The sequence below is a fragment of the Centrocercus urophasianus genome, unplaced genomic scaffold, assembly GCF_019232065.1.
Source record: "Centrocercus urophasianus isolate 14NV4802_14NV808 unplaced genomic scaffold, USGS_Curo_1.0 seq_13, whole genome shotgun sequence".
NCBI classification, from domain to species: domain Eukaryota; kingdom Metazoa; phylum Chordata; class Aves; order Galliformes; family Phasianidae; genus Centrocercus; species Centrocercus urophasianus.
In genome coordinates, this window is record NW_024884475.1 from 54,373,817 (window position 1) to 54,400,467 (window position 26,651).

The 26,651-nt window shown below is 41.3% G+C and overlaps 1 protein-coding gene across 1 annotated transcript in view; it reads left to right on the top strand.

The window, feature by feature from the left end:
* The first annotated feature begins 5,280 nt into the window (after nucleotides 1-5,280).
* Nucleotides 5,281-26,651, top strand: part of FAM13A (family with sequence similarity 13 member A) — a 115,405-nt gene continuing 94,034 nt past the window's right edge. The window contains exons 1-5 of the mRNA XM_042812182.1: nucleotides 5,281-5,307; nucleotides 7,193-7,382; nucleotides 10,720-10,929; nucleotides 17,674-17,854; nucleotides 22,955-23,111. Of these exons, the coding sequence (XP_042668116.1) occupies nucleotides 5,281-5,307; nucleotides 7,193-7,382; nucleotides 10,720-10,929; nucleotides 17,674-17,854; nucleotides 22,955-23,111 (765 nt within the window). The remainder of the gene's footprint in view (nucleotides 5,308-7,192; nucleotides 7,383-10,719; nucleotides 10,930-17,673; nucleotides 17,855-22,954; nucleotides 23,112-26,651) is intronic.

A 26,651-nucleotide genomic window follows, 5' to 3' on the forward strand; every position in this document is an offset into this window, starting at 1 on the left:
TGCCAGCTTGGCTGAAATAAGTAATAAGCTACATTTCATTATATGGTTATGAGCAGCCCCTGAAAGCTTTCAGTAGAAAATATTATACATACACACTTATTTTATGTACATCACTGTTACAAATTCTCCCATTCGTTCTGAGCTAAATGCAGGCATTTCCGTATTTTCCATTTGTCCAGCATTTTCGTAGGTCTTATCACCACTTATACAACAGATTGATACAATTCCATCTTGTATCATCCATATTAAGTGGTGATACATCCCCCCATCACCGACCACTGATACCTTTGTTAATGAATTAATTACTCACAGGTCAGCCCCAGGATGTACTAATAGCAGCGAGAGCTCTACTGAGATAAATCACTTTTGATAAAGTCATGTTTATTGTTATCTGGGGCAGAAGGAAAGAGGGAAGAGAGAGAGTGTTGTGGTTTAACATGGAAGGAGATTTGGCACCACAGAATCATTTGGCACTCCCTCTTTTCCCTTGAAGGAAAAAACCCTTCAAATGTCAGAAGTCATAAACCTTAACAAAATCTTCCCCAAAACAAATACTATATCAAAATATCTATATTCAGCATTCTTCATAGTTTACCTGAAGTCAAGAAAAAATATTTACAAATCTCATTTATATTTATCACCAATGACTGGGTCTGTGTTTTCTTTTATAGAACCATTTACCTGATGAGCTATCCATTATTCACTGTATTTTGCATTCAGATAAGTCACATGTAGTAATGTCTGCCTCCAACAAATATTAACCTTAAAGGAAATTTTGTACAAATAAAGTGGAATAACATAGATAACAAGAAACTGTTGACCTGCAGAACAACATTATTCAGGCTTGACTAAGCTTTAAATCATGCTTCAAGGTGAAAGCTTCCAGGTTTTTCTGCTTTACAATTAGAACTTCAATATTGGATTTTCTCCTTTTCCACACATCCTCCCCTGCCTCAAATGGGCAAGGTCTTGTGAAGACATACAAAATTAATCCTGTCATTTTTGTGGGATTTACGTTGGAAAAGAGACACAAAACAGAGCCCTGCCCTATCTTTCAGAGAAAGAGCTCTCAAATATCCCATTCTTCATTTTCTGCTCACTGTGTATTACCCAGTGGATTTTTGTGTTTCTCAATTTAGACAACATAATGGACTTACAGTGAAGAGAAGACTACTAGTTATTACTTATGAATGAATATATCTTGGCAGTATGCACACTCCAAATAACAGCAATAAAATATGTGGGAACTGAGAAGGCAAGAACTATGGATGCTCATTCTTGTAGGGAAAGGAATCTCTCCATACACAGAGGTAATGGTATTTGAATTTATTTGGTAATTTTCTATGAAGAGAAAGTCAGCAAGTTTCAGATTTTCACACAAAAGCACAAGGTAGAAATATATTTACAAAAGCAAGAAATGAAGAACAATAAAAAATTAGTTTTAGATAATTAAGGTATTTAATTTGTTCACAAGAGCAACACCCAAGGGAGATCCTTCTTTCAATTCCCAATTCCAGTGTATGCATTTTTCCCTGTTGTCTTTAAAGAGCAGTTGCTGTAGTTAAAACAGCAAAGACAGACAGAACGCTGATCACATTAGAAGGAAAACAGCATTTTCCTTGGCTGCTGGTAGAGTCTTTTTCTTCTGTACCACAGCACTGGCAGCCCAGACAGCACGTGGGCAAACAGGCCGCAGGGCCCTGATGGCCCACAAGCCCTGCCCAAGCAATGGCAGCATCGTCAGCCCCTGTCGGTGTTTGTTTTTAACACAGGCCTATGCAATACATTGCCATGAGATGAGTAGCTGGAGGAGAAAGGGGGCAATGAACAGAATCATGGGCCAGTTCAGCATCTGACCTTCTGCTATCCCTCAGGATGGCAAGTGAACCCAGCATGGACCTCAGGACATAGAAAAGCTGTGGAGGGACTTTTTATAAGGGCACATAGTTAAAGAACAAGGGGAAATGGTTTCAGACTGAAAGTCGGTAGAATCAGACTAGATGTTCTTTAAAGAATAAATTCTTTACTGTGAGGATGGTGAGACACTGGTTGCCCAGTAAGGCTGTGGATACCCCCTCCTTCGAGGCGATCAAAGCTTGGGACTTTGAGGAACTCGGTCTAGTGGGAGGTGGGTGTCCCTGCCCATAGCAGGAGGGTTGGAACTAGATTATCTTTAAAGTCCCTTCCAATTAAACCATTCAATGATTCTATGATAGGCTGCCCACATGTGCTCTGGCAGGTTTTAGCTTGGGGTCCCGCCTGAGTGATTTTGTTTTTTTTTCCCTCGTGGCTATTGCTTAAGAGTAAAAAGCTGAGGAGCAGTTAGGCTGCTGGGCAGCACTGCATTTGGACAGGAATTGTGTAATATGCTTCACGCTTTTGGTCTCCCACAGACATTTAGCAACCACTTTGATTTTAGTATGACTTCAAAGAGGCCAATGATTTGCCTGGGCAAAAGTGAGTTGTTGTGATACAGTTTCAGTTTGGGGAGGGGCATGACGCTGTTAGGTCGTTAATGCCTTAGGAGCACAGGGTGAGTATGGTAGCAGCAGCACAACTGCTGCTGTTCTCCAACTCCACCTTTCCCTGGGAAGTAGCCTCATTTATGACACTGTTCTGCAATGATGTTGTTTTCTTTGTGTAGCAAAACTACTTAGATGAACAAATCCTCAGATGCCAGGTAGTTCTGCACTACCGTGCTTAATTTTGTAATTAGGTAAGCCCGAAGAAGCCTCATAATATTTTTAATAATCTTATAATTAGTATGACTGTCCCCATCTCATTGACTAAGTAGGCTTGTAAGCCCGTTTCTTAAGTATGCATTAATTTTGTACTCAGCTATGTGATAGCTATTTGTCTTCACTTAGTTATGCTTGGAAGTTTATTGAGCCAGACCATTCCAGTAATGCTTTAGGAATTTGAAGAGGTATCTCAATTGAATTGCATGGTGTGCCCCCATTATGTTCTACACCTCTATGCACAGCCTTGGCTAGACCATCACAGTTACACCTCTATTGCCTTTGAGTATCTGAGAAGGAGTTTTGCATGAACTGGAGTGGAAGGGGCAGATCTCAGACCACATGCTGAAGTCCAAAGCACATTTAGTTGGATTAGCCTTCTCTTATGTGGCCAGGAAGGTCACAAGTATCTGACAGCAGGCTACGTGGGAGAGAACAGAGTTATGCTCAAGGATTTCAGAGATGGCAGCAGACGTCTGTTTCATAGCAGCCTGCTTGTTTTGTGAGCTGTTGTGAAATAAGTGCTGAATTCTGACGTCACAGTGGAAATGACGAGTAACAGGTTAAAGAAACATATTGCATTGCAGAGATAATGGGATTATTCACAGAAGTGGTGTGAAGTTCCTTAGAACTTCTAACAGAACCCTAGCTGTTCCTTCCCTCTAGGAATGCTGTTTCAACAGCTGAGGTCAAATGTCTTATTTATAAACAAATGTAAGAGAAAAAGAAAAAAGACCTTTTTTCTTTGCTTGACTCACTGCTTGATTTTATTAGCCTGTCCTTGCCTTAACATTAGCTTTTAGATATTATGTGGAATTAGAGAGTATCTAATGTGGGCGTATATCTCGGCTAGATGAAGTATTCTGCCGGCCCACTTAAAATGTAAGTACTTTAAAAAGCCAACTATAGGAAACAACTGTGTGACTAAAAGTGGGTAGGCATGGCATGTCATAAAAGCTAATGAGTCTCAACTTACGGATCTCATAGGCTTCTCATCTGTCTTTCACAAGGTATTTGTTCTCAACTGATGTATTTATGACAAGTTTCATAAGTATTTGCCCATGCAGCACAGAATTCCCCAGAGCTACAAAAGAAACACCGAGGCAAAAAGCAGTGTTTTCTCTAACAGCAAAAACACAAAATTATCCTGTGGAACTTCTTGTTTCTGCTTATGTAGATGACTGATGCTGTGATTTGGTGGTAGCAGAAGGAAATCCACTCACTTCTAGGCTGAGGATGAGGAAAAGTTCAGCTCAATCTTAGTCTGCCATTCACAGGGGAAAACCAGCCTTGTGTGGTGCTGATTAGGAAAAATTAGGATGAGATAAAGGCAGTGAGGAAGTTTTACTATTTTCCATTCTTTTGTAGGAAGAAGCATTTCAGCACTCTTAAGATGTTTCTTTATTCAGAGGTTTTTTTATTAACTTGGAGAAAATACGTACATCCCCGGGTGTTCTGAGTGACTGAACAGAAGGGTGACTTTCCCAACTTCAGTAAACAGTTTGCTTCAGCTGTGTTGGAAAAAAACAGCAGCTCTGCTGCTGCTGCTTGTTTTCTGGTTCTCTGTTACAAAGGATGAGAATCTACATGCTGTTTCTGAAAATGCATTTATAAAAGCCTTAATGCTATTCAGTATGGATTCACATCTGAACTCTTCATCCCAAAAGTCTCCAGAGATTATCAGTTTCTCATCATTCACTGTCCAGATTACAGTTTGAAGCATGTAATTGGGTTTCACTGTGGAGCTGTGATTAGGACTAAGAAGACAGCTCTGTGTGATTTATGTGAAAAGCATGTTAGTGGCTTACAATACGGAGGGGGATAGAGGAGGATGTTACATCAACTCTGAGTCCCACAGTGTACTTAAAAGGAAACTAAGAAAACGCTGAGGCCAAAGTCTAACTGTACAAAGTTGGAAAGTAATCATTTTGGGTTAGACTTGTTTAGCTGCACTTAGACAGGAAAAGAGAACCAGATTATGAAGGAAATTCTCATCACAATACCTAGTGGAAATGGATTATAAATGAAAATTCAGATCTGCAGGTAACATTTTCCATCTGATGCACGGCTCAGTCTCTTCCCATCTTTCCTCCAGGAAGATGTTCGTCTGCCCTTTTCTCTAGCTGGACAGATGTCCTTTTGTCCTGCACACATCAAGTTCTGACAGGCAGGCTTCCTCCTCAGATGGTAATGCTTGCGTCTGAAAGGAGACAGAAATAAGCACGCACCTACGTGCTCTTCTTTGACAATAAGGGTCAAACGTTGGAAATACCACAACTCCACAGCGCTATTTTGAAGCGTACTTTAAACTTCTGGCCCCAACCGCGCTTCCAGCTGAGGTGGGAAGGAGCGGGATGCCAGGGGAATGAGTTCTTTCTGCTGCTGGCATGCGGGCTCCGCACATGTGTGTGACGTGACTGCCGGCAGGCTCAGGCACCGTGGGGTTTTTCCACCCCTTTTTGCGGGGGTGCGGCGCAGAGGAGGCGGGCGCGGAGGGCTGGGCAGGGCTGGGCGGCGGGAGCCGGCCCGGCTGGCGGCCAGCATGGGGGCCGGGGCGCTGGCCATCCGCGTGAGTAGGGCGGAGAGCGGCCGGGCTGGGGAAGGCGGGAAGCGGCGGCGGGTCCGTCTGGGGAGGGGAAGGGAGAGGGCGGCCTGGGCCCTGCCTGCAGCGCCTCGTCCCCAGCGCTCGGCTCTCGCGTCGCTCCGAGGCGGTGTTTAAGGAAAGCGAAGATGGATAAAGGCCGCTCCGGGCTTTTTTTGTTGTTATTGTTACATTTGTATAGCCCACACTCGAGGCCTATGTGCGCGTTCCTGCCTTGCAGGGCAGCCCTCCCGCCGCTGTGTCGTGCAGTTAACTCAAACTTTGGAAGTGAAAATCGTGCGTTGTCCGTTTCATCTTCCGTGGACTCATCTATTTTGTAAAGAGATGGGTGAAAAGCGATGTTGTAACAAGTCGTTCAGCTTTCAGTTCAGTCGCGCACGTGCTGCTTGCTGTGAGGATTAACGAGGCGCTCACGGGTTTGTTTATTTATTGTATAGCTGCTTGGTAAATAATGACCTGTATTCATGACTTTTATGCTAGTAACACCTTTCACAAAGATCAGCTAGGTACCTGGGGCCTCAGAAGACACTTCTGCTCCAAGTGTCCGTGTTCGGTGGGAAAGACGCAGCAGACAGAAAGCAGTGAGCTGCCCGTTTGTGTTAGAGCTGTAGGACAGGCGGGCTCAAAGGCAGCCCTGATGCAGACATTGGGTTTCATTACCCAACGTAAGTGTGTGGCTCCGCATATTCATAGTTCTCAAGCACTTGTTTTTCAAAGAAGCAGCGTGCCTTTGTGTGATGAAGTGCCAAGACCAGAGTCTGAGCAGTTCTTTGAGATACCTACAGAGAATGCTGTGCATTTCAGTAAGGCTTCTACTACCTGTTCATTAATAAAACACGGTAGGATTAAATTGATTTTAAGTGTCAGGCTCGTGGTAGCCTTCTTAAAGAGACTCATGAACTCCATGATATCAGTGACCTACGGTTCCAGCAGTGTGATTCCATAGGCATGAGGATTTCTGCTTGTCTGCATTAGCAAAATGATGCTTGGATGTATAGAGAGGTTGTAAATGTGGTGGGCTGTGCTGCTGCTCTTGGGCAGTCTTTGCAAACCATGGCACTGTATCATATTTAGATTTCTGTGTTGCGAAAGTACTCCTGAATTATGTTATTCCCTCAGGACTTACTGGATGTGTTCTCATGTTCTCTCTGCCACTGCAACTCAAAACTTGTGAGAATGTCTTCCAGATGTATGTCATGCCTTCAGAAGAAACTGTGGGATGTATGAAATTAAGGCTTTATTGTGATCTGACATTTTCCCCTAATATTATGTGTGATTGGATTACCTAGTTCTTTTCTAACCTTGAAATCTCTCTAATTAGATTTTAGACTTATCAGATACTAAATGTGTCATAAAATCTTCCATCAGGGTTCATCTCACCTGACAGTGGCCAAAACTAATCTTTAGGAAATGCCATTTGGAAGAAAGATACAGTGAACCTGAGTGTGCTCAGAGACTAGCAGGTGTCCTGGAGACATCCCAAACTGATTGTAGTATTCTAGGATTTTTTATGTGTGTGTTTGTCCTATTGCTTTTGTAACCTACATGAACTATGTGAGTTACAAAAGCAGTCTCTTGTGAGTCCCAGTTTCTTGTTATTTTAGTAACATACTTCCATGTAAGTGCGTCTTTCTCCCTTATCTTAGCTACAGACTTCTGTTCCTTTACTTACTCTTGTTTTTTCTTTAGTAGTTTGGTTGTTGTTGTTGTTTCCCACTTACAGGGATTTTTCCTGGCAGTTAAAAGAAAGTAAGAACAAAAACTCCAGTTTTGATGGATACCGTCATGTTGCAACTGTGCAACATTTTGTAGCAAATGTGATTAATGCTTCTTCTTCCTGTGTCTCTTTAAGCAAAGCAAGTCAGCTGTGAGATTGAAGGAGGACATGAAAAAGTTAGCCTCACTTCCACTGAATAAGCAGAAGGATGCAACTCGTCCAAAGGTGTTTGGTGTGAGTCTTCTGGAGCTCGAGCAGCAGGGACTGAGCAAGAATGGCATTCCAATAGTTGTGTGGAATATAGTTGAGTACCTGACCCAGCATGGTAAGCTGAAGGAAATCACTTTTGCATAGTAACGTGTTTTACTGTGAAGATCTCCAAAGGGAGAAGCTTTTTCGTGATACAGAGGGTGAATGAGGTGTTGGTGCTAACCACGTGCAGAGAACATTACTGTTGCTTCTTTTCTTCCTTCTGCTCAGTATGCTATTTAATAGAAGGTTTATAAACTACAGCATTATGGAGTAGGACGTGCTCATTGATAAGCTGTTCGGTTTTATCAACTGAATGTATTTCATTTTGAACCTTAGTGTAACTTTCTAGTTGCAAAACAGGTGACTTCTCTCACTTGTGGTAGTGAGAAGACGTAAGTATCTATAATTATATTCATGTGCATGTACACACCCATGAAAGTACATTGTTAAATACATGTTCTCACAGATTTTCAGTTAGATTTCAGTTATTATTTATCTCCTCAGGGAGATAGGTATCCAATTCTCAGCTTTTCTTTGCGTTCATTTAATGAAATGTTAGTCTCTTAAGGAAATTAATCTCTTTGCAGAAAACTAGAGTAGCATTGGTGCACAGATGTATCTTGTGCAGGTATTCAGCATTGGAAAAGATTTTGTGGAGTTAACTTCATCTTGTAAGAAGCTACATCAGTTTTTACCATCAGTTCTCTGTTTTAGCTGCTCAGCAATGATAATCCCATTACAGCGTCTTAAGATGCTGTGTTTTTATCTTGATGGACTCACAGAAGCTGTTAGATGCAAACACAGCTTGAAAGGTATCTTAGATTAAATGAAAGCTTGAAACGTAATTGTACCTTTATTCCATAGCAGTACCGTGCTTGATCTACTTCAACTTGCTTTAAAGTGATCTGCTAGAACAGTGAAAGAGCAGGGAGGGGAAAATACCTTCAATCACTTAGCTGTAATCAAAACCTGAAGTTGACAAACCCTCTTGATTGCAAGCTGTGGGCTGTACTCTGTGTTCCATAAAAAGATTGCATCCCACTCAAGCATTTTCCAAATATGAACAAAACAAGCCAGATCTTCTATCTGCTGCAAAATTAGCTGGGCTTCTAAATGCCAAGGTGATTATCCAGCCTTGGTAAACATATAATCCACTCTCTTTTTCTTGAGAAAGATGTCAGAGATGCCCTCTTACTTGGGAATATTTTGAAAGGAGTGCCCTCTGCATGCCTACGGTTTGTTTTGTGAACTAATGGGGAAGTTAACCCCGATAATGTTTTTAACAGAGCCCTACATATGAACTCAAACTATTTGGAGGAGCAGTGTTCTGTTTGCAATTTGTTCAGCGTTGCCTCCTGTTCTGCACAGATGCAGTAAGAGACATTATAGGGCTTTTAAAAGTCAGGCCAGAGCTTCCATGTTCATGGGTGACTGATGTTAGCCATTTGAAAAAACTGAGCCAACTTTTGGGTGGCTGCATCCTTCGACTGAGTTTGTGGTAAACTACTAATTTTCAAATTTGTAGGTGAAGCCAAGTTTTCCTATGCTGAATTTGGAAATATCTCATTACTGTTCCCAGTGGGTTCTAGCCTCTCTTTGTTTCCATAGGAAGTTTTATCTGCATGGCTGCTCTGCTCTGTTTGTTCGCTCTGTGCTGCAGGAATGAGTGACTGAGATGTGGTGTTTTCTGTCGCCCCCCAGATGGCAGTATAGCATTTTATATGTGTTTTCTTGTAGCTGCAGGAATACAGGGTCTGTAAGCAGTGTCTTACATTAGTTGAGTAAAATGCTTCAGTATTTAAGGGTTTCCATTTTTTTCTTACTAGATCATTTGTTTCGTGGTCCAATTAAAGAGATTACTTCTTTCTATAAACTCTGCTGCATCAATATTGACTTTTTGGACTGGAAATTTCTGTCAGACTCCTGCTTAGTAATGACTATTTCTGAACTAATAAAAACCATACATCGTATATTTTGGTCCTCTTAGTGTTCTGCTTCTAAAGAAGAATAAGCAGGCCTATGCACACAGGATCAGAGAAAAGCAGAAAACACTTTCTGTTTTATGATGAAAGTGTTTTAGTGAAAAATGAATTTTTCCTCAGTTCAGCTTTAGGCACTTGTTTTCCTTGTTTGAATCTCAGCATCTGCCTAGAAAGTGATACAGTATGATTCATCTGGCTTCCTCTGTGGAAACCTTCACTGGGTGTGGGTTGTCTGGCCTGAAGTGATGGATACTTTTATTTTTCGTTGTGAAATCTTTAGGCTTCATGCAATTAGAAATACACACTTGCTCTCAGAGATTTTATTCTAAAGTGAATTTGCAGTAATTATTACAGAGTTACTGCTGCAAGCAGCAAGTATTCAGCTGTTTTTGCTTCACGATGGTCAGTAAGGCTACCCTAAAGAGCAAAGCTGGAAATACTTGCGTGAGTAGTGTCACGCCTTGGCACAGTCATTAAAGCTAATGGGCTACTTGCAAAGTTGAAATAACACAGCTGTTTGGTCGAGTCTGGTTCCTTTTCAGCGCCAGTGTAGTGATGCAAAATTCAGCCATCTCAATTGGTTTCTGCTTGGTATGAGGTACGTAAGTCACTCTAAACGTAATGCCTTCTGTATATTTCCTTGGAAACTACAACAGATGCAAAGAGCACAATAATACTGTTTGATAGAGCAAATTCTCAACCATGAAACGCCATTTCTCAATGGAGTCACCACCAATAGCTATGCATTTTCACCAGCAATTAACAAGAGCCTGCCTGCTACACAAGTAAAAAATCTGCACCAGCAGAGCTGACCCACTGTCGCCGTGGCCACTGCTGAAGCACACCACCCACTGCCTCACTGTGCTCACATCCACTGTTTGGGCTTCGTAGATGTTCAAAAAGCATTAATAAATCTCAATGGGCGCCATTTTTTCTGCATGGAGGAATTCAGTTATGCACTTTCGCTTCATATGAGCTTCCATGTCAGACACCATTCTGTCAGACTGCCCCTCTGCTGCCAGCTGTCACACAGCAACAAAATGTAATGGGGAAATTGGTGGGAAGGTTCAACCTCTGCTGCCTCTTCCACCATCACCTGCCTCTTGACACTGTGGGCCAACAGTGTAAAATAGGAGGCATTACTGTTGGAACAGCCTTCATATCCTATAGGTTACAGCGATGCCACTGGGTTCTGTGGATTTTCATAGAGTATCCCAAGCCTCAAGATCTGGTCATTGGTCTTAATTATCTGAACCCAAGTACTTGACTAGCAGGGTTTCTAGGGGAAAGTAGTATCTTTTCAATCCTTATTGTATTGATTGTCCTTTGTATTAATGCTATAGTATTATTCACACTTGAATGTCTGTTTCATCATATCACTGGGGTGTCTTAGTTCAGATTAATCTCATGTGTAACATATAATTACAGGTATGACCCAGGAAGGCCTTTTCAGGGTAAATGGGAGCATGAAAACAGTGGAAGAGCTGCGTCTGCAATATGAACGTGGAGAAGAGGTGGAACTAGTTAAAGATGGCGATGTGTACTCAGCAGCCAGTCTTTTGAAATTGTTTCTGAGAGAGCTGCCAGATGGGATTATCACCTCTGCCTTACAATCCAAGCTCATTCAGCTTTACCAAGGTAAGTGAGAGGTAAAAGTCTCCATCTTTCTGTGTGCTTTTCTTCTGGAGAATTTTATACAGGCAGCGTAAGTAGTGCTCTTTTTCTTAACTTACATACTTTGTTCCGCAGTTCCTTTGACTTCAGCTGGTGCGTTCTGATAGAAATTTTGAGTCTTGTCATCTTCCGTGTTTGGTGAAATCTGAACTATTTATGCTTTTCTAATCTGGTTCTATCTGCTAAATAGGAGCTGAAGTGATTAGTTGGTTGGTCGGAAGAAGCTTGGAGACAATAACTGCGACAGTCTCTCTAGGACACAGGTTTGCTTCTGCTCAGCTAGAGAGGTTATTGGCAATTTCACTCTTTCTACTGGGCTCTGAAAAGTTTTAACAACTTCATCTGCTATTCATACTTAATATCCATCGGGTCCTAAAGCATATGCTGTCTAAATTTCCACTTCTCACCAAGTGATGTAATTGCCCATCAAACACAAGCCAGTTTGCAATTAGAACGGACTTTACCCTTTAATCCTGCTCATGTCATACAACCTGGAAGATTTTTGTTATTTTTATTTTTTTTCCCTTCAAGAGGATAAACTGCTTTAGGAAGTTGTAACTTGCACAACTGTCTGTCTGATGATTCGTTGAACTAATCTATCTGTATTGGGCAGTCCAGACTGCTGCTATGCAGACTAGGCGGTCTGTTCCTGGACCATCTGGGTCAGTGGAAGTTCTTTTGCGGCAGGCAGTTGATGCCTCTCGCTCTCTTCCTGAGAAGCTGCGAAGTGCGTGGGTACGTATTGCTGGAGAAATGCTCTTTACTGTAAAGCAGATCAATATGATGTGTGTGGAGGAAGAATGTGCTGACAAATGTCTTCAGTGGAAGACAGCACAAAGATTTCACACTGTTGTCCTTGGGTCTCTCTCCCACTTTTCTTGCTTGCAGTAGAAATGAAGCTTAGCTGTTGCCTGGAGCAGGAAGGACACAACCATGTCTTTCCTTCCTTTATTGTTTGGGACTGTACAGACTATTGAGGGTGCACTGGAGAACTTTCTGTCTTTCCTGAGCGCAGTCATTAAAGCTATAATCAGGTCATACGTGGGCTGTGGGGGCTGGAACTTTCTCTGTAAAATAACAGTTAGTAAAGTTGTCTGGGACCCAAGGAAGGGTTCAGGAAGTATTGGGTAGGAAGGTGCTGTTGCTTAAGAAAGTCCCTTTTTTTTTGGCATAGCAGTGTCTTTTGGATTTAACCATATTTGACTCATGAAATATATTTCATTATGTTCTTTCTCTTAAATCAGTGTGAGTGGAAAGTTATGTGTTCCTGCTACTACTTCCCTGTCCCGCACGGAGGACGTGTTGCTGTATTGCACCAGAAACTATCAATGAACTTTGTGAACTGTGCTGACAGTGGAAAGTTTCATCCATTCTTGCTTCCCACAGGAAATGCAAAATCTCCCCAGTGCTTTCTTTGGAAATGACAGATGCATATCCTTACGTAGCAGACCAAGTTTTGTTGTTTCAAATAGAAGTTACTCAGCTCTCTCAAAGTCATCCAGCTGTAATGCATCTTCACAGTTAAGTTGACATGTACTGCACAGCAGTCCCTGCTTATAGTCCCACTATAAATTTGATTAGGAAACAGAAGTTTTATTTTAAAAAAAAAAAAAAAAGAGCTGTTATGACAAAAGGGAAGTCTTTGGAAAAGTCTGAGGAAAAACGAGTTGTTTGGTTTTGTTTTCATGCCCTAGAAAATACAGCTTAAATTGAGTTGCTCTGAAAGGTACTGATGACTTTGGTGGGGTTCAGATTAGCTTCAGTGGGAGGTCAACCTGTGTTTACCGTTAAATGATCAACCAGCCATGCAGGATTGGAAGAATTATCTATTCACTTATCAAAGTATGTGCAAAGGTATTTGTTGCAAAATGGTACCAGCAGCGAGCCTGCCTTAGTGTTGTTTTTCTGAACGATGAATCAAGTGGGTCAAGGTGTTTCTGAGCCCAAAGGTTATTAAAAAATAACTTGGAATCTGGAGCCACTTAAATGTATGGTGACAATGAAAGCAGTTACAAGCTCTCTTGCAGCCTCTGTCCTTCCTCATGTTGAAGTTTGTGTGGGAAATGTTTTTTTTGTAATTATGTTAGAATTCTTTTAAAATATTTTCAGGGATTCATATCAGCGTCTTTCAAGCTAGCTAAAAGCTTGGCCTGAGAATAATACACAATTACTTTTTTTTCCTATAAAAATTGTTAGGGAGTGTTTCCTCCAGTTAAAAATAGCTGGAGTGAAAATTACAAATCTTGCCTGAAGCTGTGATCCTTTTTAATGCAGAGTGTAGTGTCCTTATTAGCAAGCCAGGGAATAAATGATCTGCACTTTATCAAAAAAGAGAAACCTGATCCATGGGTCATTCTGGAAGTCCACACAGCTGATTTGGCATGCTAGCAGAAGCCTGTGCAACACAGCATGAAGTGAGCCCCGCGTGCTGCCCACGGATCTGACACATTACTGTCTATATAAATATTCAGAGTAACTCCAAGACTGTGCAGTTCCACAAGCCATCACGTAGTGTTTCTTAAAGGCAGTCTGGTGTGTCCTCGTGTTCTCTTTCTGTCTTTGGAGAAGGGCAGCGATGGGGTGTTGAGAAGGGCCTTGATCTACAAATGGTGTTAATGAGAGATGTGTGTAGTATGTGCAGGCCAGGGACATGCTGATAGTCATCTCAGTATTGAGTGCCCCTCCAGCATGCCTGACAAATATGAATGCTGCTCCTTGCAGGGGGTCCTGGGGTAAAAAACATCCATCACAAAGAGGCTGCGACTTTGCTAGAGAGCAGGGCTGTGCTTGCCCAAGCAAAATGGGCTTGCAAACCTGTGACAGCCGTGGGTGACTGAAAGGTATTTCTTTCATGCATCTCCATTGGAAGTACTCAGTTGCTCCCACACAGCAATCCCTATTTGAGCTTGTTTATTCCTTCTGATTTTTCATTCCTTATCTTTTACAACACAGTCAGTGACTCCTAAGACATTTCTACATACCAGAACCAGCTCTGTATGCTCAGCTCTTATCCCCTTTCACAGGTCACTTGCTTTTAGTGAGACAGGTTGCTGTTGTACTTTTCCTTTTTGGCTTGCAGAAAGCTTTTCCTTTATGTGATTTTTGTTGGTTTGTTTTTTGGTGCATTCCTTTCTCTAGCAAGGAGCAAAATGGAGGCTTGTAGCTACCTTTGGCACTCAGTCTAATTAAGTTGGATGCTGTTTCATTACTCTGGGCTCTCAGTGTTGCTCCATTTGAGATAGCTTGTATTTTACAGTATGCAGCAGCTAGATGTGAGTTCTGTCTCACATACCCCTCCCTCACAGGTTGCTGTGGCTGACGAGGGTCTCTGTAGTGCCCGTGCTCTGCAGGTTTCAAGGAGAAGGGTGGGAGGGAAGGAGGAGCTCTTTCCTGAATCAATAGGTTGGTTTCTGAAATGCTTGGTAGCCGGGAGCTATTGGAGCTACGTGAGCAGGCAGAACCCAAAATAAAGGCTGTGTTAGGGGATTTTAGAGGTCAAGCTTGAACCTGAGCAGTGGGTATAAAAATGAATAAATGAGAGCTGGCCCTCTGATGAGCAAATCAGATTCCCTGGTTGTCTGTGGTTCTCCAGGCTGTAACAGCATATTCTTAACCTTTTCCTTTGGCTTTTATTGTTATTTTGACACTGTTTCTCAAGTTTGGAAATGCTAGTGATATCTTGTGTTCTCTACATGCAGAAGTTGTTGTGCAGTGAAATGTCTTAGAACCAGCTTTCTCATACAATGACAGCTCTCAGCAGAGCTGCAGAAGAAATCGTGGGGCAGCTGTCCCCGATGTGTAGCGATGGAGGACAAATGCAGCTCCGTGAAGCGCTTTAGCAATTGTGAGCAAGTGCTCTCAGGTTGGATTGTAATGACAACATTTTTATGATGAGAACTTTCTGCAGTTCTGCTATCGATGACAACAAATGTGATATTTTTCCATCTGTCACAGAGCCTTGTCTGAGGCTCTGTCAGAGGATCCAGTCCTACTTTCTGTAGGCTGTGGAGGAAGAAAATAAAGGCTTTGATTCCTCCAACAACCTGGCTTAGCTAGCAGTGTGCTTTGCCAGCATGCTGCCTGTGTGCCCAAGATTGACTTCCAGGGGAACGTTGACAGCTAGAAACAGATGCAAGCTTTTCTGTCTGCCCTCCTGGATGGTAATATGTAAGGCAGCTGAAAGCTATGCAGACATGGTAGCGTGACACCGAGCTCAGACTCTCTTCCTTGCATCACAACAGAGGTAATTAGCTGTAGCATGGCACCATGCTGATACTGTGTCAGTGCTAGGCTGGAATTTTTTGAGGTCAGACCATCTGAGTCATGCACAGAGCAATTACACACACCTGTCTGCTGACATCTGTACCTTTATGTGATGTTCAGACAGTGTGCTCTGTAGGGTGAAGGAGCATCATGCAGATGGATTGATTGAGGAACTGGATGGTGTCTATAGCATGTCAAAGAAACTCAATATGTACAGAAATAGGATGGACCACTGGAAAATATGTCCCTCTTCTTGTGATCTGTGGGTGTATGATGAAATTAAATGAGTCTGAAAACACCCCTGCAAATTTATCTTTGCCTCCTACACTGTTGAGGCTCCTGTTTCCAGTTAATTAACATTTTTAAGAGATTGCATTTTTTTTTTTCGGTTGCCTCTTGGACTGCTGTCCCACAGTATTGAGTACCCAGCAAAAGATCCACATACCAGGCAAAGTTCTGTGCTTGACAATAGCAAGTGTGTTGATGGCTGAGGGTATTTTTAATATGATTTAATTATATATCTATGATTTAATGCGTATTATTTAAATATAGGTTCTTGAATTGCCTTTGAAAGTCTGGCACTGTGCCGTTTTGATTACTGGCAAACACATTTGTCTCATCTCAAGATGCTGCGGAGACCAAAGTACATAGTCAGCTTCGTGCCACCCTCTGTCATCTTACTTAATGAGTAAGACAGCTCTTGATACAGTCTTGACTTCCTCAGGACATCTTGTACCTCACAAAATTAGGCAAGTACATCAGCTCAGGGCTTTGGCACACTTGATGCTTGTCTGGTTAATAGTATAAACAGCTCTGGTGCTCTAATGTTACTTTGATAGTCAGTACCAGTTGAGTAAACCTTAGTGATTAATTTTGAAGCTGAAAAATTGTCTAGCAGGTGGACAGAAGAAGAAAGGGAGCTCCAGGCAATTGGCTGCCATGGCTCATGAAAATTCTTGCTCTCTAATAAGTTGAAGATCTGTTTTATTTGAAGTATTGTGGTTATGGACAACTTAGATTCATTTGTCCCCCAAAAAATGAGCAAAGTGCACAGAATACTATATGTATACACATTGCTTTTTGAATTCATCACAATCATCAGCTTAATTAAAAACTTTTTGAAATAGAGCTGAACTCTGTGAAATAAGTCTCAGCAACAGGACAGTTAACAAATGATTTTTGAATTGCTTTAGGGGGAAGATTTGACTTCGTTCCCTCCACTTTTCACTGGAGACTGGGGGGGGGGGGGGGGGGGGGAGGATAATTTTTAGAGAGCTGTATTTTCTTGTTCTGCTTTCAGCAGGACAAAGAATTTCACAGCTTCGTAAATGGATTTTTTCTGTGTCCTCAGTGTTCTGTGTGTTGCTCAGTGGTTCTGTGACTTTCAATTAGGGTAATTCCTGAAGATCTTATGGCCTGATTTGCATCTCTGTTCTTAGAAGAACAGAAGTGAAAGCAAAATGCACCTGATACTAATAGTATCAGTAATAGATACAGTAATGAGGAGGGAGCAAAGGTTTGGCTGTGCCTAGCAATAAGCATCTCTGGTGTTAATCCACACCACTTAATATATCGTGTTTAATGAACAAGGACATCAAACTCCCTAAATACAGCTGATATCATGAGGCCTCCAGCTTTCTGTGTAGTCAGAGTGCAGACCTGTGGAGATTATTAGCATCTTTCCAGTTTTGGAGGAATGGAAAATCCTTCAGTAAATGGAAAAGTACCTGTCAGTCTAAAGCCCCAGTGTGAGGTTTAGAGAGGCAATTAGTTCTCAAGGGCATTACATAATTAAGTGATAGATTGATGGTGGTAGATATGTTTCTTTCTATGTGATGGCTTTGGCATTCCTTATACAGGGAAAAAAATATGCTGTGTGCTGGTTGCTTTGTTACCTAAACAGAAATATGTTACAAGGTAAATTTCAGTGTTCTAGATGAAAATTAGTTGTATATTGTCTTTCTTTAAGCTTAATGAAAAGGAAGGTAGTTGGTAATCAAGTCAGGGACTGTCCAGTTCACTTTGATTGGTGCAAACACAAATGCAATTAAATTCCTTATTGTTGTTCAATGTAGTAAAGCCTTCTGGAGCCATCCTAAAATTTTGCTGCAGAATTGAAATTAATGAATCAGATTTCCTGCTGTTACCAGCTGATTCACAGTAATGAAATCATGACAATTTTTTACATATATCTCAAAATATTTTTGAAAGAAATACTTAAGTAGACAAATTTTTGCATGTTTTCTTCATGCATATTTGCCTTCTCTGAAAGAGCTAATATTTTAGCTGCTGCAGAAAAGGATATAGCAGATGAAATCCTGGAGTGTAAACTGTGTGTAGTGACAAGTACATACATACAGAAAATCATTTACTTCCCTAATGATATGTAGGATAAATACATATATGCACATCTGTGTATGTTTTTTCTCCTCTTGTGTCTTCTAGATGGTAGAAATGATGTGCAGAAGGAAAGAAACTTGAGAGAACTCCTTAAAGAACTGCCTGATGCTCATTACTGCCTGTTGAAGTATCTGTGCCAGTTCCTGATAAAAGTTGCTGAACATCATGTGGAGAACAGGATGAACATTTGCAATCTTGCCACTGTATTTGGACCAAATTGCTTTCAGTAAGTTGGGTTTTTTCCCTTTATATTGATACAAAGTTATGAGGCAGATAATGGAAAATATAGCTGAGAACCCTAACAGCAGAATGATCAAACAGAGGGAATGTCTTCAGCTTTCTGGTATTTTTGGTACTTAAGCTAATATTTGAGCTGACAGGGAATTGAGTTGTTCTCTCATCTCCTCCTGCAAATCTTGTACAACAGTTAGCAAGTTTTCCTTTGCTTTGTTGGCAGCAGTTAAGGTGTATACAATGGCTGGCCTCCAGATTGTTTAGGGGCAAGGAGACTTCTGTTCTTACAGCTTTCTTCCTTTGCCATTGAATAATATGGATGCTTCTCTGCAGAAGGATTTGAGGAAGGTGCTTATAGGCAAGAAAGGTCTTGGATGCAGCACTCAGGTGCTGTTTGCTTTCTAGCTCTGCTGATTTGTGAACTTGTGGCTGTTTTCAACACCAGAGATAAAGAGAGGGCTCTTTATCATTCTAGTTTATTTTGAAACTGGTCTAGAGGTTGTGGGGAACCCTTGGCCTTTTGAGACTTTTTACTGGATTCACTAGTTCTACTCATTTCGTTCAAAGGGCTCAGTTTCTTGCTGCTTCTGAAGATGATGCACTGTGTGTGCTGATGGGGTTGGAAGCAGTATCAGGAAGAACTATTTCCAGATGTGAGAATGCACTCAAGTAAGATTGTAGCCTCCAGAAACAGGCTTCTTTAAAGAGAGAGAAAACAGAAGGTGTGTTGCTAGTGATGTACTGAGCCAGTTCTACGTAGATGCTGCTTGCTCTCTTCTTAAAGGAGCACAGATTTTTCTATTGAGTGGGGAGGGAGACTGCAAAGATGAGACTGAAACCAAAGGTTGTCCTTTTGACTATACTGCCACCTCATCTTTCTCACAGATGATGATGACTGTGTCAAGATATGAGCATGAAAGCATTTGCTGTCTTAATATAAAGCCATAAAGCATATTGTGGGAGGAAAAGAAAAAAGGTCTTCCCCTCCAAAAGAAAGAAAACTCGAAGACAGCAGTGTGTACAGGCATACAAGTAGAAGAGTTAGTGGAAATAGCACTAGAGATTTTTGAGAATAAAAAAGTAAGCTTTTAAAGATGGCATTTGTATGAGCAGGCTTATTTACACATGGTAGAGTTTTAAAGTTAGGGAGTTTCCATCTAGATGTATTAGTGGGCTTAGATTAATCTCATTTAATTTGCTTGTTCCTGATTCTAGTGGCTAAATCTCTGTGATTTGAACTCCCAAGTAGCTATTTGAATAGCTGTTAGGTTACTCATCACTTGGTTGAGGAAAGTTTTGAAAATTAGCTCTGCGTGCTTTTTGGCGTAGAATGCAGAGCCCTGCAGTTCGGAAATGCAATTGGCTTTCTTAAGATTAAATCATACTTAATAAAAGCTGTATAGTTGTTGCCTCAACTTATCTCTGCTCATAAGATTGCATAGAAAAGGCTCAGCAGTTTCTGTAAGGTATAGGCCTGGGTGTGAAAGGCAAAGAATCACATCATTCCATTTCAGAAGACTGGGAAAGGCAGAGTTCACATAAGATTGAAGACACAAGGTCTCTTGTGGATGTATACGAATGCAGCCAGCCCTGCAGTTGTGATGCATCAGAATGCATGTGCAGCAGAAGAGGCAAGACTTGACACATAACAGATGAGTAATGTACTTTTACAAGATCCAAATATTTCAGAATGCCGGATGTAGAATTTTGTTTAAGCTCCACCATCTGGTAATTCAGCTGCGTGTTTTATCAGATCTTGATCTTTTCTAGGCAGTTCAGCATTGTGGTCCAGACACATTTGTGAGCAACTGTTGAAATGCCCTTTTCTCCTGTGTTAATGAATGCATTCTTAAATTGATGATACTGTGGCCAAATCAGCAAAGATTTGCCAAGAGGGGGAAAGGATTTGTAGCACCCAACTTTCAGCGTTGGGCTTAGCCTGCTGGTTAGCTGCACATCTGGAGAGAGATCTTCAGAATGCAGTTCAGAGCAAGTCTTTCTGAAATCTTGCCTTTGCAGGGGCTGTCTTAGCATTGACTACAGGCAGCTCCTCGAGAGATTAGCTGAAGAAATTGAGTATGAGGTGATTGAACCAAACTTGAACTTGGCTTCATTTGTTTAGAGCAGAGCATGGAGTGTTTTGCTGGAATGAGGGTATAAGGCTTAGCAGCCAATGATTGTCAGCAATTGCACTGCTGAGGTAGGAAGATTTGAGATTTTTCTGTCAATTCACACGTCCAAAATCAATTTCTGTTTAGTAAATGCTTAGAGTCAGAGAGGATAAAGTCCATCTTGCCTTCTACAGGATGTTCTTAGTGACATTTTAGCTATTTAGGTGTATTATTTCCAACTCAGTAACTGAACCTTTTTTTTTACAGTTGTATAAACCTCACAGTTGGGCAACTTTCCAAACAGACTTTATTTCAATTCCCTTCATCTCATTCATTTCTTCTCCATCGACTTCTCAGTATTTTTTCTAAATTCCCAATCTTTCAGTCTTAGCCAGCTTTTCTCTTGCTTCCTGATTTGCTGTTTGATAAATCAAACTTACGTTCTTCTAATGAAAGGTTATCTTTTCTGTATTTATGAATAGAAGAATGGAGAAAATGGCTATTTGCAATCCTTGTAGTGAAGTGTGATGTAAAATATGGGAAAAGATAAAGGACGAGGTCAGACAGCTCAAGAAAGGAAAATGCGATGATTTGAGATTTAGTGCAGTGTTTTCTCCCAACTTGGATTTGTTCAGATTTATTGCTGATGGAAGCAACAGAAGTATTGACCTTGAGAGACAGCAAGCGTGGAGGAACACTAATTATTGGCTTTTCTGTTATTGGCCTAATCTGTATGGAGGATTAATGCTTGCACTGTGGCTGCTCTTGGAGGAAGATGCTGATCCAGATTTCACATACTAAGGATATGGCTGTACAGTATGGCCTGGTATGTGTCTCTGTTTTGCTCCCACAGTTAGTGTTGAAGAGGAAGTGCAGGATGAGCTGAGTACTCTCTCCTTCTATCTCCTCTGTTGGGTCAGGGTGTCAGGAAGGCCGTATTCCTGTCCTTTGACTGGGATTTGTGTAAGAGATACGAGGCCATCAATTATGGAATAAACAGGAAATTTTTTGCACCTTTTTATTTGCTGTTCTTTTCAGCTCTCTCTCAAAGAATGATGTGTGTTTGTTGCCTCTGTGATTCAGACTTTCACTGGCATAATGGTATTTCATTCCAATAGAAGTGTGATGTGAAGGTTTGCTCAGCTCCTCAAAAGGGGCTGGCAAATGCGTGTGTCTGATTCAAATGCTGCTGTTTGCTGTGTAGCAGTTGGATGATCGTGTAAGGGCCTGGGAGGTTTGCTGATTTGGGCTGCAAAAGGCAAAGTATCATTAGTGATGAGGGGTTTTCCTCTCAGTGCTCCCCTGCAGAGTTAAGCATTTTGTCTGCCCGCTTATCCTCCAGATTCACTCGCTCTGGTCAGCGAGGAAGAAGGTCATGGAATACAACTTCTGGAACTGTGGCAGAAAGAAAATGCTGCAGAGCAGTTGTGCTTTGGAGATACTTCTTTTCTGAACATCAGAGTGAATGTTCCCTCCAAAGTAATGCAACTTAAATGCACTGCTTGCATTGCATCCCCCCAGTGTTGTTCCTTTGAATGGTGGGAATATAGTACTTATAATACTCTGCTTTGATGGCAGAGCAAGGGCTTCAAGGATTTCTGTTACAAGGACTTATAACACTGGAGTATTTCTATCTTTTCTCCTACAAAAGACTTCACAAGGAGGAGATTGCAGGGAAGAGCTTTATGCATCTACCTGAGTCCTTACTGGCTTGGGTTGAAAATGGTCTTTCTTCAGATCTTGATGCAGAATTAAGAAAGCATACACTCACATTTTAAGTGGAGGAACAATTTTACAGGAAAAACAGCAGTAATATTTTTGCACTTTGTCAAATTGTGGCCTTGGTAAAGTTTCTGTTCAAGTCCTCCTTCCCGCTTCTTCTCACTCTCACATATGTATTGCTGCTACAGTTTTTGTGTCGAGACAGCTCTGGAAACAAAATTCACAGTTTCTTGCATCTTGTCCTCCTGAGTCTCATACAGAGCAGCACATCCAGTCATATGAAGCAGTGGGTCATTTAAAGCTTCTGCCCCCGCTTTCTGCCAACCTTAGCCCTCTGTGCAAAACCGAATGGTGTTTGAGCTCCAATAGCTCCATACAGAAACACTTCTCAGGAACATTTTTGAAACACCTCAGAAGTTAGGTGAAGAAATGCAGTATACCTTATGGAGTCATCTTAAGCTACAGAGACTTTGCCTAACAGTGTTCTACTCAGCATGTGGATTTTCTTATTTTTCTGACATCATATACCTTTGAGGTCATCACAGATCACTTCCCCAAGGAATCTGACCCTTCCCGTTAACAGTTCAGAGAATTTAAATGCCTCATACTGTTTGTACCTCACTCTTGGAACCAAATTTTAATAAAACTGGTGGTATCTTACTTGGAAGTTGTCTCAATTAGATCTCTGCCTAGACAATGTGGAGTAGATTGTTTGACTATGTATGGGAACTATTGAATCATGGCCTGAACCTCTGATTGATCACCTGAGGCAAGCACTGAGTCAGCCACGGGAGCACAGGTGAAGGCAATTCAGCTGTATGACCTTCTGGTGGAGCCTGGCTGCACCTCTCCTAGACCCCATTTAAGGGGACTGCCAGTAAGGAGGGATCTCTCTCTGGAGATCTTTCTCCTTGGCATGTTAGTTGTGAGCTCAGGACACAAGTAAGTTTTTCCATTCATTTCCAATTATCCCTTTTTCAATGCGACAGTCTTTCCAGCTATACACTCTCTAAAGACTAGCCTAACTTCTCTGTTAGGTTATGCAGGCGAACAGATAGAGAGGTTAATATTGCTCAGAAAAACTGCAAACAAACCATAGTAGTTGTTACCACTATGGATATGTTTCTTTTCTACCAGAGAAAATTTCCTCTGCCTGCTATCCAACCTGTATCCATAACTGAAGCATTACACAGATGCTGTGCAAAAGCATTTCCCTTTTGAGTATCTAACATTCTGCTTCAAATTCTGTCCAATTTTAGTGTGCCCTCTGGATTTGAAGGTATAAAAGAGCAAGAGATCTGCAACAAAATAATGACTAAAATGCTTGAGAATTACAATACCTTGTTTGAACTGGAAGGTTTGAAGGAGGAAGAAAAGCCAGCATGTGAAGAGCTAGCAAGAATTATTCTGATTAAAGTGAGTATCTCTAATACTGTACTTTCTTACAGCAAATCAGTAGCGCAGGCTCATTCCTGCTTCGTTTCAGAGATCTGTTAGGTAAGTGGTAGGTAAACACTGTCATGGTGGTGTTCTGTGTTAATAATTGGTATGCAGTATTACACATTGATCCTAATAGGCCAATTTTTATTACTAATTGGAAAGTTGTTTCTATTTAAGAGCTTTAGAATAGAGTGGTTCAATTGCGAGGGTCCTTTAAAGATCATCTAACCCAACAGCCTGACTACTTCAGAGTTTACCAAAAATTAAGCATCTTATGAAGGGCTGAACGGTATCTGAATGCTGACAGCCAGATGACATCAACCAGCTCACTAGGAAGCCTGTTCCAGTGTTTGACCACCCTCACAATAATGAAACTTTTCATAGTGTGCAGTCTGAATCTCCTCTGATGCAGCTTTGTGCCATTCCCTTGTGTCCCTTCGTCAGTTCTCAGGGAGAAGAGCCTGGCACCTCCCTTTGCTTCCCTTAGGACATTGCACAGAGCAATGAGGTCACCTCTCAGCCTTGTGTTCTTCAGACTGGACAATCCAAATGTCTTCAGCCTCTCCTCATGCCTTCCAGCCAGTTGAGTGAACTCAGCTGGAATCTTCAGTGTCTTTACTGTATGTTCTAAGATAGTCTACTGAATCACAATTACAGAGCAATCTGTGCAAGTCATACTAGCTGCCACCAGGAGAATTCATTGTTTTCTCATGATGAACCAATGAAGAAAGAGTAAACCTGTTAGTCTTTTAGCTGTTACTAGCATTCATGTAAAATCCTTTTATGGAAGGAGATAAAATGGCTGATGACTGTTGCAGTGCCCTCCATCATGTTTTTTACTGAATATATAGTGACTTCTGGGTAATGGAAGTGGTCTGTAGCATAAGAAAGTTTAGCTGCTGATGGTAACTTAAGAAACAAAACTAGGTTAAAAAGGAATTCATTTAAAAAGCCAGAGTACTTCAAGAAGCCCAGTAGGAGGGCTTTTCAGGCCCTTTTCCATCTCCTTCAAGTCAGTTGCAAAAGTCAAGGTAGTCTTTCACTTCTGAGGGCTTACAATTGATTGAAAATGCACAAAGACCTTGGTGATTTCCCACAGTAGCCATAAAAGGGTATGGTGACAACCAGAATTTCTCCTACAGAATAGTCTGAAAGATAAAGTTACTCAAATGGGATGAAAAATGTTGCCCAGCTCTTTGCTTTAGAAGAGAGATGAGTGGAATGAACCATTCCTAAAAACAAGGGCTTGCATTGTGCTTGTGTTTTTAGGTCTTGCTGATGGTTTCCAAATCCTGCTGGCAGTCTGCTATAGTAATTTCACTGTGTTCCTTGTCTGTGTAATTTGGATGAGTTTTCTAGCTTAACCAAGACAAATACTCAAACACAAGAAATACAAACGTCTAATTTTACATAGCAAAGTGCTTGTTGAGATGTGTCAGATGGCTCCTTGAAAGAATGTTTTATACCGTTCCTAAATGTTTCTTTTCTTGTATCCTAGCAGATATCCCTCAGCCTTGCCAATTTGTATAATGAATTAGAAATAGTGGACTGAAGGAGAAAACCAAGTGGCAATAAATGAGATTCAGTAGAGAAAAGTGATTGCCAGCTTGGTAATGCACGATCTGTTCTGTGTAGTAGGAGCCAGCTGATCCATGTCATAAAAGAACAAATACTTCACAAAGTTATTGATGTGACTTGGGTCACTGTCTAAAAACAGCAGGTAATTTATAAGGAAAGTTACTGCTCTTAAGAAGCCATTGATGAATTCATATCTTCAAGTAGTTAAAGCTGTTCCTGTTGGAAGGAATGAAAAACGTAGGCTGCTCAGGAAAACACTTCCATAAACTGAGGCCTTATTGATTTTTGTGGGTTTCACACTGAAGCATGAGCTACGATGGAATAGAGGGGCAGACAGCAAGGAGAGGGAAGAAAATGAGGACTCATTACCAAGCTCAGCTGCATTTACTTAAGTGTCTTTTTCAGCTTTAATATTGTGAGCTGCAGGAGAGTGGGGAACTTGTTTCCTCCCTTCTGGTCCAGTAAGGATATTTGTCACCCTCCCACCCCTAGATCACTTGCTGTATTGCCAGTGTTTCATCTTGAGTCGCTGCACTGCTACTTTTCCCATGACTGTGCCTGTACTCTCTCTCCTTTCTCTCTTTCTCACACTTACATTTTTGTCCTTAATTTTCACAGACCTTTCCCATTCTTCTTCCTGTACTCAAATCCCGTTGACCCATTTTTTTTTCCCACTCCAGGGGAAAGGCTGGCAATCAGAAGCACATCTCCAGTCCCTGCACATGCATACTGGTGTTTATCCACAGTCCGTATTTATTTGTGATCATATTCTTTATTTTCTTAAATGTGAAGATAGCTATTTGCTTAGGTTAGTATGGTGCTTGTGGTATGGTGACCTTCATATGTAATAGGGGGCTAGAGTTTAATGAGACTTTTCATTGGCAAACATTGCTGCCTCCTGTTCTCTGGAATGCTGCTTTTAATCTTCAAACCCAATAACAGTGGCTTTAAAAAAAAGGAAAAAAAAAAAAAAAAAAAAAAAAAAGGAGAGATTATAAACTTCACAAAATCCACTTTTCTGAACTCTCTGGTATGCCTTTCCAGTGTATTGAATTACAGTAGTAGCCCTGCTTTTGCTAACCTCTTTTTTTTTTTTTATGGCTGCAGACTCTATGGTGCTGCAAACTGGGAACTTACTTTCAGTTAGTGTCTAAAAGCAGTGTGAGATTGTTATTTCTCCTTGAATTCTCTGTTGTCATCATATCATCCCCTTATTACCATGTATTTTTTTAAAGCTATCATCAGCCCTAAATCACAATGGTACAAATACCTAAACTCATTGCATCCCATCCCAGGGTGGGTATGTATTTCCACTCTTACCCAGTGGTGTTTACCACCTTCCTGAACTGGCATGTCCCTTGACACCTCATGATCTACGTATCGTAAGATTTTCCCACACTTTGCAATGAAGTCAGTGGAGTTTTCAATGAAGTACATCTCTTCTAAAATGTAACCAAGAACCTGTGCATCATGCAGATAAAGTCACAAAAACCTCATACTTTGAGGAGTGTCTTGGGAAGGAAAAGCAGCACTTAAGTGGAGCATTACCTCTTGTTTACTGTGCTGGTCATGGCAGCACAGTAGGGGAAATCCACAGTGTGCTACAATCGCACCAGTTTCAAAGATTGCTCAGTCACTGGGAAAGACAAATGGTGCCAGTTAAAGAGATTTCTTTGCTTGCTTTCTCACTGGATAGTTCAAAACGTAAGGGAGCAAGAAATTTCTGCAAGTTGCCTTCCAGCCCCTGCTTTGTTCTCAGGACTGTAAAACCTCCTCTCACTTGTTGTTCAGGCATATGGTAATATTATAGTCAGAAATGCTGGGCAGCTTTTCTTTGGAAACCTGTGTTTAAAAACAAAACGAGTACCACTTTCACAAAATGACATGCATTGTGGAACAGATCCTGTTTCCCTGGGAAATTGAACTATGAGGTTCCTG